Raw genomic sequence first — 15,396 nt, forward strand, 5'->3', positions numbered from 1 at the left:
AAAAAACTCTGAAGAGTAGGTTCTTATCTCCAAGAGACCCTTTAGCTAGAATAATAATCTACATTTCCCATTGATATTATACAAGGCACAGATATAAAGTAACAGCTAATGAGGAAAAATATGAATAAAATATTTAAAGTGTAATAATTTAAAATAAAAATGATTAGCATGATTAGTAATAAAAATGATATAATATATATATAAATTATGGAGACATACATATTTTATGATTTAAATAAGTAATTTCGACAATATACTATTTTTTTGCAACCATACAAAAATGCTACTACATGCTGTGTGATAATTTTTATCTGCATACTTCGATGGTTTAACAGAGAGAAGCTTAGTTTAAAGAGAAAAAATTCAAAAAGAAAGCAGTTTTCATACCGTTTTATCACAGAATTTTCCTCTTTTTAATATAAGAATTTCTATATGCAAGTTATAACAGCTTTTTCTTTTACTCAAACTAATGCAATTTGCTACTTATTAAATTTTTCATGTGCATTCACATACTTTTCATAAGCAAGGCACCCAGTATCTATGACAGTTCTAATCCAAATTCCTCATACATGACAGAAAAATATGGAGATATTCATAAGAATATAAAGCTAATAAATTACAACAAAAGTTTAATATATAGTACATATGTATCTGTATAGTTTAGGCACAATTTGCATCATAGAAAATGATGCTATTACTTACTCTATACACATTACATTAACAGAGCTATTATACAATTTTTTTAAAATCTCATTCTAAGTACCAAACACAACTAACATAGCTAAGTGAAAATAGTTCAGGTATGAAATCAAGAGTATAAATACCAGAATGAAATGCACAGCACTATAGCAAATGCTTTAATTTGTTAATCACACTTTGATTCCACATATGAATATTTACATGAACTTGTTTCCTTAAACAAATGAAATCTGATGATTACATCACAATTAGATTTGTCATAAAAGTGACAAGTACAAAAAATTATAAAACTAATATTAAAAAGTTTGAATCATCATCTAAAATCAGAAAATGATATATTTTCAAAATAGTTCTTAAAATATATATTCCTAGAGAACATTTCATGGAATGTAAAACTGCACGTAACAGTATTAAAATGCAATGTATAGCTCATTAAATTTTGATGAAAAAATGTATATGATGATAAAAACTACAATACAAAATTATTCGATGAAGTAGAAAACTTAAAATATCTGTTCACTTGTAATTTCTTCATCCATCCCCTAAAACAAAATTTTTAAATTAATCATATATTTAAAAATAAATAAAACCTGAAAACATGCAAGCTTCAATATTAATTTCAGACGCGAGCTTTGTAAAATGGCTGCTAGCAAATGAAGCTCTGATTATTATAATCATATGTAGAATATGATCTCTTTAATAAATACAGGATTAATACCATCCAAATAATCACAGAATGTATTCATGCACTTAAAAAAATGTAGATTAGATATTTCTACTTTTGTTTTTCAAAGATTAAGAGATAAAAAGTATATAAATATATACATATTTAAAAGCATGCATGAACATATGAGACATTGCTTTTATTTCAGGTATGAACACTTTACTTTTCAGATTAAAAAAATTTTTTTTTTATTCATTCTTGCAAGAATGTCTTCTTCCTATGATTAATTTATGGTTAATTTGAAAAATATCTTACTGACATGAATAAAGAAACTTAGTCTATATCTTTATTCATAACAAAAATTAAGTAGAATGTTAACAGCAGTTATTCTGATCGGGTTCAAGATCTAATCCTACCTCAAAACTATTTTCAACTATTACTGGAGAATTAAGCTGTATTCAATTCAATAGTTCGTAGCCCAACATGAATACACAGGATGTACCAGAAAAGTGGAACAAGCTTTTATTTCCTTAACCACTGCAATTGGATAAATTTCCAACAGCAAAGTTTCATAAAATAAAATACCGAAATGTATAGAAATACTTTGGTCTTAGTGAAGGATAAAGATAAAAAGTTACAAAAAATAAATTTTTATAGTACCATAGAAAAAAGTATCAGTGAGTGAAGAGTTTACTATACACTATCTACATGGGTACAAAGTTTCATGTTTCTATCCGTAAAAGTTTCTTAGCTATCAAAAAGAGCATTTATTGACTTAGACCATTTTATTATACCTATGATCGCGTTAGAGTGCGATTTTTAATATACATATTGCAAAAAGATTATCAAAAGGAGAGAATTAGAAAATAATACCGCATTTTTCGATATTTAAGTAACGTTCCATTCTTTTAACAATATTTGCGATTCAGTTTATCACTTGTGACATAAAGAGAGTTTCTTGAATTTGTCGGCGAAGATCCACAGAACATGTACTACCAAAAGCAATTTATCCTTTGATTCAGTCATAATGGATACCAAAACTAAACGAATATATCAATTACTATTCAGCGCACTATTTCAGAAAATATGACTAACCAACAAGCTTCTACAAATACCACAACAATATTTATAAAAAATTGCCACTATGATGAACTTCTTGTACGAAGAACGGAAAGTAATTGTTGATGCTCCAAAAGTGATTATTTTGAAAATTGACGCTCCTTTCTCGAGAAAAGCGACAGTCGTGGGTCCAAATTACTCAGAAAATATGGATGTGATTTCGGCTGAAGTAGGACCCACTTGTTAAATTATAGATATTGACTGTGTAGTCTTTCATATAACAGTTCCTGGACTGCCCAAATGCAATATGAACAGTGTTATTTTTTGGAATGAGCATTTAGCAGTAACTCTTATTCATTTTCGGAATGTTGAGTTTTGAACTCACTGTTTATTTTCCAGAATGAGAACAACTTGAAATATAAGTCAAAATGTCAATTTCTGTATAATTTGTATAACGCCTCATCTTCTCCATTCCTCCCTGGGAAAGTAAGAACCCTGCTTTTGGTTATCAATAAATCGCTAAGTTAGTGCATTCCCTAGAAAGATGCTGAGAATTTAGGAAAAGATTTTTGTATATTTTTCTACAACAAAGATTTCATAAACCATATGTCGTCAACATTTCCAAACACTTGTTAGAAAATATGTTATTCATTTAAAAAGCAAACAGTTGAGAGCAAAGAATTTTATTTAATATTCCAATAGTTCTTTGGGATACCTTCAATGTTTAATTTCGCAAGTCTCTCTCTCTCTCTCTCTCTTTTTTTTTATGAAATCGAATTTGCAACTATTAATTGACTAATTAAAGTTATCAACATTATGTATGATTAGAAAATTTATTTGAAGTCATGGTGACTGCATGATATACTATAAAAAATATTTCAATAAGACAGTTTTTCTGTATTGGATAAAGCGGCCTTTTTGAAATAAATATTTCCATCCTAATTAATGATTAGTCCCTCTAAATTGAAAAATAAGCATATCTGCAAGTTTTGTACAAAGAAATGTGGAACACTGTATATGCATGGATTAATGTAAGAGAAACATTTTAATAATTGACACTTTTGGACTGTTAGAAACAACATTTTAATAATTGACACTTTTTCTTAACTTTTTACTATCATGTTCTACAGAAGAGATATTGTTTTCATAAAATTTCCCACCTTATTTAATGAAACTTTATAAGTACTAATATTTGAATAGGTGCATTACTTAGGGAAATACAAGCTTGTTCCACTTTTTTTGGGAACCCTGCATACAAAGCTATTTTGGGAGGGAGAAAAATGATTCATATAAAGCAATTGCTCTAAATTTTGCATGAATAGAATTTTCTTTTAATAATCCTGCTCTTTACTGAGATTACACTCGGAAAAGCCCTTTCCTCTCAATATCTCTCTTTTATCAATAACGACATGGTTAAAACATTCTACTTCATAAATCATTAAGTGTTTTATAATATAAGAAATGAAAAATAAATGAAATCGCACAGTAACAGATCAAATAGCTCCTCAAAATACACAATAAATAATTGAACAAGTGGACTGCAACATAGTGGAAAACAGATAACTTCATTCATACTAATTAAAAATATGCAGATTTGACATTTATTTAACAATTTGTTATTTTTAAAAGAAATAAAATACATTCTATGTCATAATGCCATGCTATATGTAAACTATTAAAAGCATTTATACTGGTCTCAAACCAAACTTTGGTACCCAATACAGGTGAAATTTAATAGAAAATACAAACTTAAAAAATCAGAATCTTACCTGTATTTTGAAATTTTGAGCAACATCTGATTCTAATGAATTTTGATTCACAAGTATGGTTTCACCACAAGGAGAATCAAAATCCATACTGAGCGTAATATCTGGATTGGACATGCTTGATAGTAATTCCCCAGTTGTATATTGACTACTGGAATGTTCACTGGTGTTTTCTTCCTCAGAATACTCATCTGAACTAGATAATGAGTTTTCACTGATATTTGCTAAACTAAATCTAGAATTCCTGAAAAGGATATGCATATTCTTGAAAAAATCCAGTTCAATGACCATGCAATAAAAATATTGTATAATCAATCTTAGAAAAAAAAACAAAGGGGGAAAAATTACCCAGGTGAATCTCTATCATAATCACTTTCACATGATTCTTCAGTTCCACTAAATTCCTATGAAAAGAAAGAATAATTACTTAAAGGCAGATAAAAATCTATGAAAGCTTTAACAAGAGTGCGGATATTAATACTGAACATAATAAATAAAGATTTATAATATACCTGTAAGCTGCTTCCAAATTTCTTCAGAAGAATTTTTCCTCTGAATGAACCCATTCTACAGAACTGCTGGTTAAATTTCGGTTTTCTCTTCATGGCTTTCCTTCTGAACGAAATGGTATTTTCAAATTTTTCAGAGCAATCATAAATACCAACAGAATCAGATTTCTTCAGTTCATCACTGGCTCGATGTTCAGCCTTAAATTTGTCTGCGGAAAAATTATCACTATTTTTATCAACTTTTCCCGAAAAAGAATGAGATGATAATTCAGAAGCATTAAGTTCCAAAGGACGCACAACAAGCAAATCTGAATGTTTAGCTGAATTGGTATTTTCTGAAAGATGCAAATTTTCAATTCCTTCAATAACATGTCTATCAGTACTAATAACAAGTTCATCTTTGTCAACTGACTCAGTTTGAGTTTCTGTGTCAATGAAGCTCGGCAGTTCCAATTCTGAACTTTGATATGAACTTTCAGCAACATCAAAAGGCACTGAATAATCAAACTTTTCAGTTTGATAATTACTTTTAACAACTTTTGCTCTTCGAATTCTAGATTTAGCAGAACCATGAAATGCAGAGCTTTCAGCAGTTTTAGAAGAAACACTTAATCTGAAAAAAATTTATAAAAATAAATCAAAGTTGGAGATGTGATGACAATTATTTACTTGAAACAATAATAATTTTTTTTTTGCAATTGAAAAAAAGTAATATCACACTAAGACATTAAAATAATATATTGTGCACATTCAAGGAGTATACCAGTTTCCTAAAAATTAAAATCTCATGAAAACTGTTGTGGTCTCATTTTTTACATCAATTTGGGCTTTAATACCAATTGATTCATCATAAAGTATTAATATAGTAAAGAATTGCCTAAATTTTATATTCAATTAATTAAAACGTGCTGAAAATTTTTAAATCAGTAACTTTTATTTTAACAACAAAAAAAGATTGTTGTTTGTAAATCCTTGAGATGAAACTAAATCCTTAAAGCAATCTCAGCAATATTTAAAAAAAAAAAAAAAAAAAAAAAAAAAAAAAAAACCATAGCAGAATATACTTAGCATACTTATCCTTTTGCTGTATTTACACTCGGCCAGTAGGCAGCGCATGCGTAGAAAGGGACTGATTTAAGTTTGCCACAATTTCATAAGATAGATTCAAGCATACCAAGCTTGGCTATAAGCTGCTGTTTTGGCAATCCCTGAATTTTTCTTTTTCACTGCGTCTCGTATTAAAATGACGGATATTTACACAAAGAAACAGGGTAAAATAACATACGAAATTTGAAAAACTATAGAAATGAAATGAAAAACCTCATATCAGAAAGAACAACAAGCAAAAAATGTCGGAATTACTTGCCATTGACCGAACAGCATTTTTCAGCCTTTCTACGCATGCATCGCCTACTGGACGTCTTATAACTGGCCGAGTGTAAACCCGGCATTCAATAAACAACTAAAGCATTTAAGAAATAAGTATACTTAAGATTTTAAAATTTAATTTTTTTGAAAATGCAAGCATCTGGTTAAGATAATTCACTATTCTTTCAAGATTAAAATGAGAGTAATTAACAAAAACGAAAGCTTCGTGTTTATCTTCAATTTATAATTGTTTATTAGTTAACTGTTCAAGGAAAAAAAAATTCTTACAGGTATTTTGACATACTTTTTCATAGTTGTCAGAACAAAAAACATTGTGCCCTTTAGTAAAATCCATGGTTTTTTCTCAATGAACAGTATAACAGACAATTATTTATACAATTCCTATTATCAAACAATTATGCAGAAGTAATTATTTGTTAAGATTAAAAAAATTCAATAAGTGTCACACACACAAAAAAACAAGTTACATAACCAGCATAATTTAATAACAATATATAAATAAATATTACACACACACACAATTAAACAAATATGCTAAATAAAAACATACTCAGCAGTAGCATTTTTCAGATTCTTTTTTTTACTTGATCTATGATTCTTCAAAAATCGACGTATATTTTTTCTTGAAGACCTTGAATAGCTATTTCCAAACCTTAGATTTTGTTCTCTCCTGAAAAATAAATTAATTAATACCAGTTTGAGATGTCAAAGTTTAAAATATTCACTTAAAACAAATGGGAAAAAATAGGCAATTTTAAAAATCTTCCCTCTTCAAATATTTTAAAGATTCTTTTGGCATTTTAATTTTAAGAATGAATTAATCAAGTCGAGAAATATTTATATACTGGAATATGTAGATTTAACAAACATGTGACTGCAACAAATATTATAAATATAGCTTTAAAGCATAATTATGTTCTCAAATGACCTAAATTTTTCAAATTCTTCTAAATTATATACCAATATATATGATCAAAATTATCTAGACACTTTCGGATTTACACATTTTATAGAATTTCTCCAGAAAGACTTGCCCTACTAGTTTGCAAATTTCATCAATTAGTGGTTTTTTTTTTTTTTTTTTTTTTATCGTTTTGTTCAAAATGAAATTTTTGTAAAATAGCATGCATACCCAAGAAGTTATAAAAGTTTTTTTAAGGAATTATAATTTTCCCCTTAAAATATGCAGATTTTTCAACTAAATTTTACGAATATCACAGAATATGTGACAATATGGCAGTATAACACTATATTAAAATTTGAAGCAATTACCTTGAATAATCAAGGAAATATGAGATTTTATAGTAAATCATTTTTAACAGAGCATGGTAAAACATGTGACACTTCTTTCCTAATTTTGAAAGGAAATCTATAGGACAACATATAAAAATTCCAGTTGAATATTATTAATATTCAGAAAGATGTCAGCTATTTTTCGATTGTTTTTCTAAGAGAATCTAAATGATAAGGAATATTCCTAAAAATATTTAATTTACATCTTATAGTTAGTTATAATGCAATTCATAAAGGTTTAAAATATTTTAAATACCCTTGTATACTTGAACACATAATTGTAATAAGTCGGGCAACAAAAATAAAAGGAAAATTCGTAACTTTATTCGTATTACTAGTAATTTGATATATACAGCATACTTAAAAACATTTGGATCTCTTTCAACGTTGCTTACCCTGCAAATGCATAAAAGCATGCAGATAGACTGTGTAATCATTAAAAAAATGATTGAGAATGTCATGAATGTTTGATTACATAATGATTCCATCGAAAATTTATGTTCTAAATTAGTAGAACCCATGCCAAAACATATACAGAATATCATTAAAATTAGAGGAGGTCATATTTTCGACTAAATTGCTATGACACGCATGCGAGTGAACTTATGACAATTAAACTACTTAAGTGAAATGTTAGCGATTGTGTCATTCTACAATACTGGGCAAATTAACCTTAACAGCAGGAAATAAATAAGACAGCAACAGCAAAAACAGCAGATGGTTTCAGATTAATGTGATATTAATGTGCTAAGAGATAAAATTGGAATAAAATTAATTTACTGCTGTGCTTTTTACCTGCCATATTCCCTTTCATTTGCTGTCTTATAGATTGCTACTGAATAAAATGTCATGCATATCGAAAATTTGAAACTAGATTTACCATTTGAAACTTCATTCATACTGTCAAAAATATAAGCACAGAAATAAGAACTCTAAAAAATTACAATAAGAATAAAAATTAGTACTTTATTTCAATAAGATAACAAAAGAAACTAACTGAATAAGCTCCTGTTCTCGCTGTTCGACTTGAAGGAGGCAAGTTGCTAGTTCCATGTACAAAGTATTTGCTCTTTCCAGTTTCTTTTCATAATGTTCCCTTATGTCTTGAGCATGCTTTAATTCCTCTTTTCTTCGTTTAATTAGGTCTTCTTCCACATGTAAGCCGTAACAAGCATCATTCTTTATTTTTTGCATATAAGATCCGATTTCTTTCCTCCATGTAGCCTAAATAAAATAGCAGTAAAATTTCACGATTTGTTATTCAATGACAAATAACATGACAAAGAACTTACGACGTTTATGAATATTTTAAGAAATAGCACACATATAATACAGATGAGTATTTAAAGTGAACTAGAGAATTTAAGCTTTGAGAAATACGGAAGTGACTCAGAACGAAACATTTTTTTAAAATGTTTTTATTCTGAAGTTTCAGAATCTGAAGATGGTGATGATTCCACGCAACTTTTAACAGGACGCCGATGTAGCAAAACTATGACGGATGTGTCACATATTTGTTCTACACGTTAACAATACAAATTATTGCATTAAGTTAAATTGGCCTATGCATACTTTGTTAAAAAATTTATACAGAAAAATTAGTAAGTTTTTCAAAATTACTTTGAATAAAAGCAACAGCCTTTTAAGATAATAGTTATCATTTATAGCACACATATTTTGTTTTTCATCCAAAAAACTTGATACATTTCCTAAGTGTCTGCAATGAAGCTTTTCTATCTAGCATGGATATACGAGGAAAGCAAAATGTAAGATTAAAAGTTTATAAATTAATTAGTAGCAAAGCAACTGAAGAAATAAATAAAATTAATAACTAAATACAAGCAAACTTATGAAGAGAGGGGGACCCCTCATTACTAATGCACGTTTCTAAATAGTAAACAAATAGGATGGCTACCAACATATTCGGGACCAAATAACATTTTTCAGGAATTTATTTTTTCACCCTTTTTTATCTCTAAAACTAATTAATCTTAAAATTCTAAATTTTCGTATGAAATCAACACACACACACAAAATTCTGTTGCTTTTAAATTGGCATACAGAAAACAAATTGTAAGCAATCAAAAGAAACAAGAACTACACTATTTCGATCAGAAATAAGTATTTATCTTAGTAATCAGTTTTCTGTTAAAAACTGGATAATGATGATAAAATTCAAAAATTAATTTTTTTTTTTTCAAAAATTACTGAAGTACAATTCAATTCCATTTTTGAATGAACAGACAGGTGATCCCCATACATGGAGTACATATTGTGTGTGTTGTTTCAATTCTTGTTATCTAACATAAACAATTTTGTTTTCATCAGTCTGTTGTATATATGAAGCTTCTTAGCTCAATAAAAAATGTTTGTTGAGTGTGTAGTATGCTAGTACAGTGAATTCTTAACTGTAACAATTGAGTTTTACTATTCCATGACTACTAAGGGAATTTTAATCCTGGAATCTAACAACTCAGAAATTTATATTCTTGGCATTAAATTTAATGACAAATATGATTTAATGCTTGTAAAATGACTATTCTGCCTTCTAATTTTTGATATTCATTACAATCATAAAATAAATTTGAAATTTACAGAAAATTTCAAGTAACATGCAAAATAATTTATTAACAGAACAATGTTTATTTTGAAACAGAATAAGTACCTGAGTCTGAAAATATTCCTCTTCTGGAGTGCTTAAAATTTCAACAGCAGCAATATCCAAATGCATCATAATATGCCTAAAAGATGGCCGGTTTCTTGGTTTCCCACTCCTTAAGAAATAAAAATAAAAGTAATATTTTCAAATTTGAGTGTGAATTGTAGCACAATTTTTTATAAAGTTAAAAGTCCTAGGCAAAGTTAAAGCCATTATATTTTTCAAGTTTCCTGGAAACTTTTTAATTATATTTTTCATTAATTTTTCTTTTATGAAATCTCACAATACTTTTTTTTTCTTTGGCACATGAACATAAATGCCAGTTATGGGAGAAAAAAATAGAGAAGAGGCAAATATATAAGCAAATACTATCACAAATCTTCTAAACTTTTTAATATTTTAAGCAGTTTTATTATTTTTCCCTGCTTTATACAGAATATCTAAAAAATGGGAAAATCTTGAAATGCTTATTTTGATTAGACAACAAACAATATCTGGACTATCCACAATCAGTTTTAATATGTCTTGCAAAACATTTTGCAAATAAATAAATGAAGATTTTTATTTTAAAATTCAATAATTTTCAGTCAAAAATTTATTTATTTATTTATTTAGATTTACTCACCAGCACTGTTTTAATAACAACTTAAAGCCATCTGGACATGTGGATGGAACAGGCAAATGAAGACTATTACTTCCTACACCCCAAATTATAGCTGAAGAATCCACCCCTTTATATGGAGTTTCACATGTCAGCAATTCCCACAAAACTACTCCAAAAGACCTAAAATAAAATAAATAATTCATTACGGATCTTTTATTTTCAAGGAAAAAAATTATCTATCAAAAAATTGATTTTACAATTAAACAACAAACTTCATTTTTCTCTGCCAGTGATTGCAATTCAATATAGATAATCAGTGCTCAAATATTACATTTTTAATTCTTCTTAAAAGAACAAAAACAAATGTCATTAATTTTTCACTCATAATGCTAGGAGACATTGCAGGCAACATATTTCCTTTATTTAACATTTTTTTTTATAAAAATAAGTACAATATTTACAAAAAAGATCAAACAACCAAATAAAAATTATCTGTGAATCTACCTTGTAATGCAGAAGATAAAATTTACTTTGCAGAGAATAATATACAATTTGGAAAAATTACATAATATTTACTGGCATTTTTGTAACGATTTTTAATTTCAAATGAAGTGAAATTGACATTTTTGATTTTTATAAAGTGTGCACATAAGTTATCATTAAAGGAAACTTCATAGATTTTACTGGATTTTTAATTACATTAAAGTACTAGCATTATTTAATTAAAAGAATAACATTTTCTTAGATTATTTAATACTCATGGTTATTTTATTAATTCATTAAAATAAAAAAATATATTCATAAAGAATGAAATATTTAATTTCATGTACATTGATATTTGAAAATTAATAAGTAAAAAAATTCTCTATGTACCATAAATATTAACATGTTTCCAGAATTATTTTTAAGTGACTAAATATCCACATGAAAAATAGAATTCGCTTCAAAACCAACTTCTTAATACAGAAAGCATTCTCATTTTTGGATATAAGTCCCTAAACAACATAAAAAACTCCCCAAGATAAAAAAGCGGTCTATGGTTAATGTTACATTAGAAATATATGTAGTTACTTTAAACAAAGGCCACAAATTTGAATAATTAAAAAACATATACAGATATGCTAATTTAATTTTTACATTTAAATACACTTGATTAGAATATAATTAAACATTTTTAAGAACTATTATTTGTTGATTTTACTAATGAAAGTGAAACTCACTAACTCAAGTAAAAATATAGGCATTGTTATAAAAATAAGTTTTAAACCATAATAGGATAATCGTAAGATGTACAATCAACCATAATAAAATGTGACATGTTTTATTAAGAATTCTACAGACTGATTATAATTAAAATTACACTTTCAAAAAGCTATATATTATATATATATATATATATATATAAATGATATTTTAAAATCTAATTTAAACTTAATTAATTTCCTAATTTTTAGCTCAATTCAGCACATATTAACTTTATTCTAAAATATTCTCTTATTTCCTGACCCCATTCCACCTTTTCTATTTAATTAATGCAACAGAAAGCTCTGTAAAAATGCTTTCGTCAACGATTCCCGCGTTCCGAGTGAAGGGATAAAAAAAGTTCCAGACGTAAGCAAATTCTTCTAAAAGATCCCTATGATTCCCTTGTCTGTGGTCGACACATGTAGGAAATCCCTATTAAAATCTCACAGTATATATTCACAGGAATAAAACTTTCATCAGCTTTTCCTCATTTTCGCTATGTGTCGTCCTGTGTTGTATGTGTGCTCGTCGCGTCTGCTTGTTCATAAATCATGCCTCCCGGGATGAAATAAAAAGAAGTTAAAAATTCAAAGTGTCTTCTCTGTCTTCAGCCGCGACTCTGCTTCAAAATGCAAGTGCGACAAGCAGTGAAGAAAATTTGCATTTTTAAGTTCGTTTTACTCTCTCCCGGGAGGCAGGCATGATTTATTTACAAGAAGGCGCGGAGAAGGCACGTCCTCCACAGCGCGACACAAAAGCAGAAGTGGGGAAGAGCGAGAAATAAATTATCCTTCGTCTTATATAACATGAGATATTGATAGGGAAAATATTTCATTACAGTGCTAATATATTATTAAGATTCTGATAGGGATTTCTGACGCATGTCAATCACAAGTAAGGGAAACACAGGATCTTTTAAAAAAGAATGTGCTTTTTGGACATTTTTCTAGCCCTTCACGCGGAGCGTGTGAATGTGTCGGCGTTTAGCCGATTCAGCAAGCCGATTCTTCTATATTTAATTACTTTTAACACGCGCTCTAAAAACTCAATGATTATTGTAGTTTCTCACGATCCAAGGGATGGGATAAAATTCCTAAAGCCTACGGCATAACTTCAAAGAGACCTAAGATTCCCTATCCTACGTATAAAACGTACGTATATCGACACGTATAAAAAAACGACTGAAAGAATCTTAGTAAAATTACACAGGGAAAAATTTGTTTCACTTTACTGTTGTGTCGCGAAGTAGGCAGCCATGTCGTCTTATAGCTTCTCCCCGTTTACAAATTATGATAAAATAATTGAAGTTACATTCCCAAGTTGTCTTCTTTTCGGCCACGTCGCTGCAAAATTATGTTACAATATATATATGCGCAATAATTTCAATTTAATCACATTATTAAAAATAATTATTTTCTAATTATGAGAATTAAAACTCCACTAAAGCTTCTGAGTTGCATGCATTTTTGCCTCCCACACTCCCAAATCTACACACGGCTAAAATAAATGCTGTCATAATTAAATTCAAAGAAATTTCTTTTTTAAAGCAATATAGCTCTGAATGCTTTTTTAAGCCCCTTTATTCGTGCTTTCCGAATGTGTCATTCTTTCATCATAGTTTTAAAAATACAGTATCTTATAAACACACACACACACAAACAGGTGGTTAAACTGACTGTACTGTGGCTCGTAGCTCTGTTTCTATAGAACAGACCCGTACGAAACTTCATATATTTGTTGCATGAGCCAATGTTTTATTCGGAAAAAGTATTTTAAAATTCTACCAACAAGTGATGACGTAAAGTGATAAAAAGACAGATAACTGTTCGGAAATAAAAGAATAACAGAATATTTTATTTATTCACGCCTCTATAAGCACACCTTATCGGTCAAAACTATGCTGAAAGCATACCATAGCATTATCAACGGCCACACGCAACATTTCAGTAGGAATGAAGGAGACAATACGAACGATGCCAGCTTTCAAGTCCATTTCATTAGTTACACATCCTTGATAACCGTGATCTTTGAAAACACACACTGCCAGAAGTCGCAAGGTCCTTATCTGGTGACCGTGCTGGCCACGCAATAGGTAAAATACATGAGATGACATGTTCATCAGGGAAGTGAGCTTGAATCATGTTCTTCATACGTCTTACCGTATGAGCAGTTGCACCGTCCTGTATTAATACTGTGGTAGCCGAACAGTCTTTTTACATCGTCAGGACATCATCATCCTCTAGGAGTCTATTATATTTGTCAATGGTGACTGTACATCTGATGAATTCATTCGCTGTGACTTTCTCAAAGTACGGACCAACAATGAAATTCGCGTAAATCCATATCATGCCGTGACGTATGAGAAATGTAGTGGCTATTATTGCACGGCAGACAGATTGGTGGAACCCTCTATGCGGCAGTTCTGTGCACTCACAGCAACATATAAGTGAAAATAAGCCTGTCTGCCCATATGGTATGCGATGGCCAATATTCACACACTTGCATCCTCACTAGAAAACCTACGGCAAAAGCAAGGCATGAAGAGTAATACCGCAATTTCAATTGTTGCACGAAATAGTTACCTCGCGTACAACTTCAGAATTTTGCGTAAAATCATGCGCATAGGTGCCCACGTAATGTCCAGTGCTGCTGCCGTTAAGTGGCATCTTATAGTAGCATTTGAAGAACTTGTAGGTACATCAAATGTTGCCAACTGCAATTTCGTCTACCATTGGCGGCTCCGTTACATGTCGTCTTCTTGCCTGTGTAACATCCAGAAAACAGGTTTCTACAAATTTACACATCATGCCTTTAACTGGATTTAAGGACATAGGTCGTTTTCTAAAGTTTTTCACTAAACTTACTCCTAAGCACATGGTTTTAAGCAGTACACCAACACCAAATGGCAAAATTTAAAACGTGTTTTTTTTTTCTCTCTCTCTCTCTCCTTTTCCCCAACGGAAACCTTGGCTCCATGGCGTAAGTAACAAATATACGAAATTTCATTCGGATTCATTCATAGAAACGTTTCAGTTTGTTATGTACGGGTATATATGTGATTAAATTATATATATTACGATTTATATATACACAGCAACACCAAATTGTGCTACTTTGCTAAGATATCTTTCATGTGATATTAAATCCAACACACTCTACAATTGTCTCTCTATAAGACTACAATTTGTAAGCATCAGTTTTGATTAGAAATTATATTTTAATTAGACAAGTTTGGCGAAAAGCAGAATAACAGAATAAGTAGAACATTAATTTCTAATAAGAAATTACATTTTTATGAATAAAACAGCAGACATACCAAATGTCAACTTTTTCTGAACAAGATTCATTTCTAATGACTTCAGGGGCCATCCAAGCTACTGTTCCAGCAAAAGACATTTTAACACTTTTGTCATTCCACTGCCTGCTTGTTCCAAAATCGGAAATTTTTAAGACATCATTGTATCCAATCAAAATGCTAGAAAGAATAGGAATGGATTTCAATTATAATT

The 15,396-nt window shown here is 29.4% G+C and overlaps 1 protein-coding gene across 1 annotated transcript in view; it reads right to left on the minus strand.

Moving 5' to 3' along the window:
- Positions 1 to 778: 778 nt before the first annotated feature.
- The window catches only part of LOC129959828 (mitogen-activated protein kinase kinase kinase 13-like), a 57,529-nt gene continuing 42,911 nt past the window's right edge, over positions 779 to 15,396 (minus strand). Inside the window, exons 6-14 of the mRNA XM_056072720.1 lie at positions 15,204 to 15,362; positions 10,664 to 10,822; positions 10,045 to 10,153; positions 8,377 to 8,603; positions 6,637 to 6,756; positions 4,701 to 5,310; positions 4,537 to 4,592; positions 4,192 to 4,432; positions 779 to 1,241 (exon numbers count right to left, since the gene is read on the minus strand). Of these exons, the coding sequence (XP_055928695.1) occupies positions 1,203 to 1,241; positions 4,192 to 4,432; positions 4,537 to 4,592; positions 4,701 to 5,310; positions 6,637 to 6,756; positions 8,377 to 8,603; positions 10,045 to 10,153; positions 10,664 to 10,822; positions 15,204 to 15,362 (1,720 nt within the window). The 3' untranslated portion in view covers positions 779 to 1,202. The remainder of the gene's footprint in view (positions 1,242 to 4,191; positions 4,433 to 4,536; positions 4,593 to 4,700; positions 5,311 to 6,636; positions 6,757 to 8,376; positions 8,604 to 10,044; positions 10,154 to 10,663; positions 10,823 to 15,203; positions 15,363 to 15,396) is intronic.

The sequence above is a fragment of the Argiope bruennichi genome, chromosome X2 (assembly GCF_947563725.1).
Source record: "Argiope bruennichi chromosome X2, qqArgBrue1.1, whole genome shotgun sequence".
Lineage (NCBI taxonomy): Eukaryota > Metazoa > Arthropoda > Arachnida > Araneae > Araneidae > Argiope > Argiope bruennichi.